The sequence below is a fragment of the Gavialis gangeticus genome, unplaced genomic scaffold, assembly GCF_001723915.1.
Source record: "Gavialis gangeticus isolate Ggan-Ray unplaced genomic scaffold, GavGan_comp1, whole genome shotgun sequence".
Classification (NCBI taxonomy): domain Eukaryota; kingdom Metazoa; phylum Chordata; order Crocodylia; family Gavialidae; genus Gavialis; species Gavialis gangeticus.
In genome coordinates this window covers 47,270,110-47,271,618 of record NW_017729000.1, presented here as the reverse complement: position 1 = coordinate 47,271,618, position 1,509 = coordinate 47,270,110, and the positions used below count along the sequence as shown (strand labels likewise).

Below are 1,509 nucleotides of genomic sequence, written 5' to 3'. Positions count from 1 at the left end.
CCAGCTTGTGTGCAGTTGACTTTGTGACATCAAACAGTGTGCTGTGCAGTCTCGCGCAGGTCCACCACGATTCTGTATGTTATCTCCCTAATCACCTGCATGCTTATACTGCAACCAGCACAGAGGCGACAGATGCAGTCAACACAGATTGCCATGGAGGTGTTACAGCATAACTTACACCATCCAGCAGGAGTAAGTTACCAGTAGATATTATCATTGCAACTGGTGATAATACCATACAGAATTAGGACTTGCAGCGAGATCCCAAAAGACACCTATGATGTTGGCATCACAAGGCATATTAGAGCCAGGGCTGGCTAGTATTCCCACAGGAAGAGACCCATCCAAGCGATTTTCAACAAGGAACAGAGCCCACAGGAACATCAACCGGCCACAAAGAAAAAGCAGGCACCGAGAGAAGTCAAGCTGCCCCCCACTGGTATCGCTGAGGAGGGGCGTTGTTTACATAAGTTGCGAGCCTTACACAACGGGAAGCGGAGTTCAACACGCAGATAAGGGATTTGGAAAGCAGGGCAAGATCCAACCCAGCAAATGCATGGACTAGGTCGCCCCCCAGCCACCCGCTCCTTCCCCCGGGCCAGCCCCCGAGCATGGCTCCATCACAAAGTCGAGGCAAAGGATCGTGGGGTGAAGGCGCCTGTGCTTGAGCCCGGCCCGCTCCAGGATCCCACGGCACAGCGAAGTGCTTCAAAACACCCAACTCCCCACCCCCCCAACACCGCCAGGGCAATGCTGAGCCGTGATGGCAGAAATCCCGCGGCACATGACATGCCCACCGCCGTCCGTCAAGCGCAGGTGCCCGAGGCTGTGGCGTGCCAGGCAGAGGGAGGCACCACTCTCTGCCGGCACCCCTGGACGGCACCCCAGCAGCCCGCGACGCCCCCTACACCTACCCCACCCCCCGCCATCAGTGGCACCCCGAGGAACAGGAGGGAGCACCAGGCAACTTACCGCAGTCTGCGCACAGGATCCTGCCCACATCCTTCTTGAGGTTCTTGCCGCTGGTGTCCAAGGGGGCGAAGGAGGTCTTGAAAACCAGGGGCTTCTCCGTGGGCTCCAGGAAGAAGATGTAGCGGTGGTTCCTCTTCACTTTGAAGCAGGGCGCCTTGGAGCCCGCGCTGCCCACGCTGATGAGCTGCTCGCGCTGCAGCCCCCCGCTGTTGAGGGGCCACAGGTCTAAGACCTTCACCAGGACCCCCCCGTTGGAGCCGGGGGGATCTCTGCCGCTGCCGTTACCGGCGGGGGGGGACACCGACTGCACCTTGCCCTCCAGGACCACGGCCGCAGTGTACGCCTGGTCCTGCACCGACTTGAGGCTGGGGGAGTAGCAGGCGAGAGACACCCCGAAGAGCAGCATGGAGAAGCCGGGGGTCGGATCGTGCCTCATGCCGCCGGCTGCTCGTCCCGCTGCTGCTGCTGCTGCTGCTGCTGCTGTCCGGGCTGCGGGGCTGCGGCTACGACGGCCGCGGCTCGGGGGGCGCAGCGGGG

At 61.0% G+C, this 1,509-nt stretch overlaps 1 protein-coding gene across 3 annotated transcripts in view; it reads right to left on the bottom strand.

The window, feature by feature from the left end:
* Nucleotides 1-1,488, bottom strand: part of NRG2 (neuregulin 2) — a 423,875-nt gene extending 422,387 nt beyond the window's left edge. For 2 of the 3 annotated variants that reach the window (XM_019506597.1, XM_019506598.1), the window contains exon 1: nt 973-1,488. In XM_019506597.1, coding sequence (XP_019362142.1) covers nt 973-1,408 — 436 coding nt within the window. In that variant the 5' untranslated portion in view covers nt 1,409-1,488. The remainder of the gene's footprint in view (nt 1-972) is intronic. The other variant, XM_019506602.1, reaches the window with a different exon arrangement.
* Nucleotides 1,489-1,509: the final 21 nt, after the last annotated feature.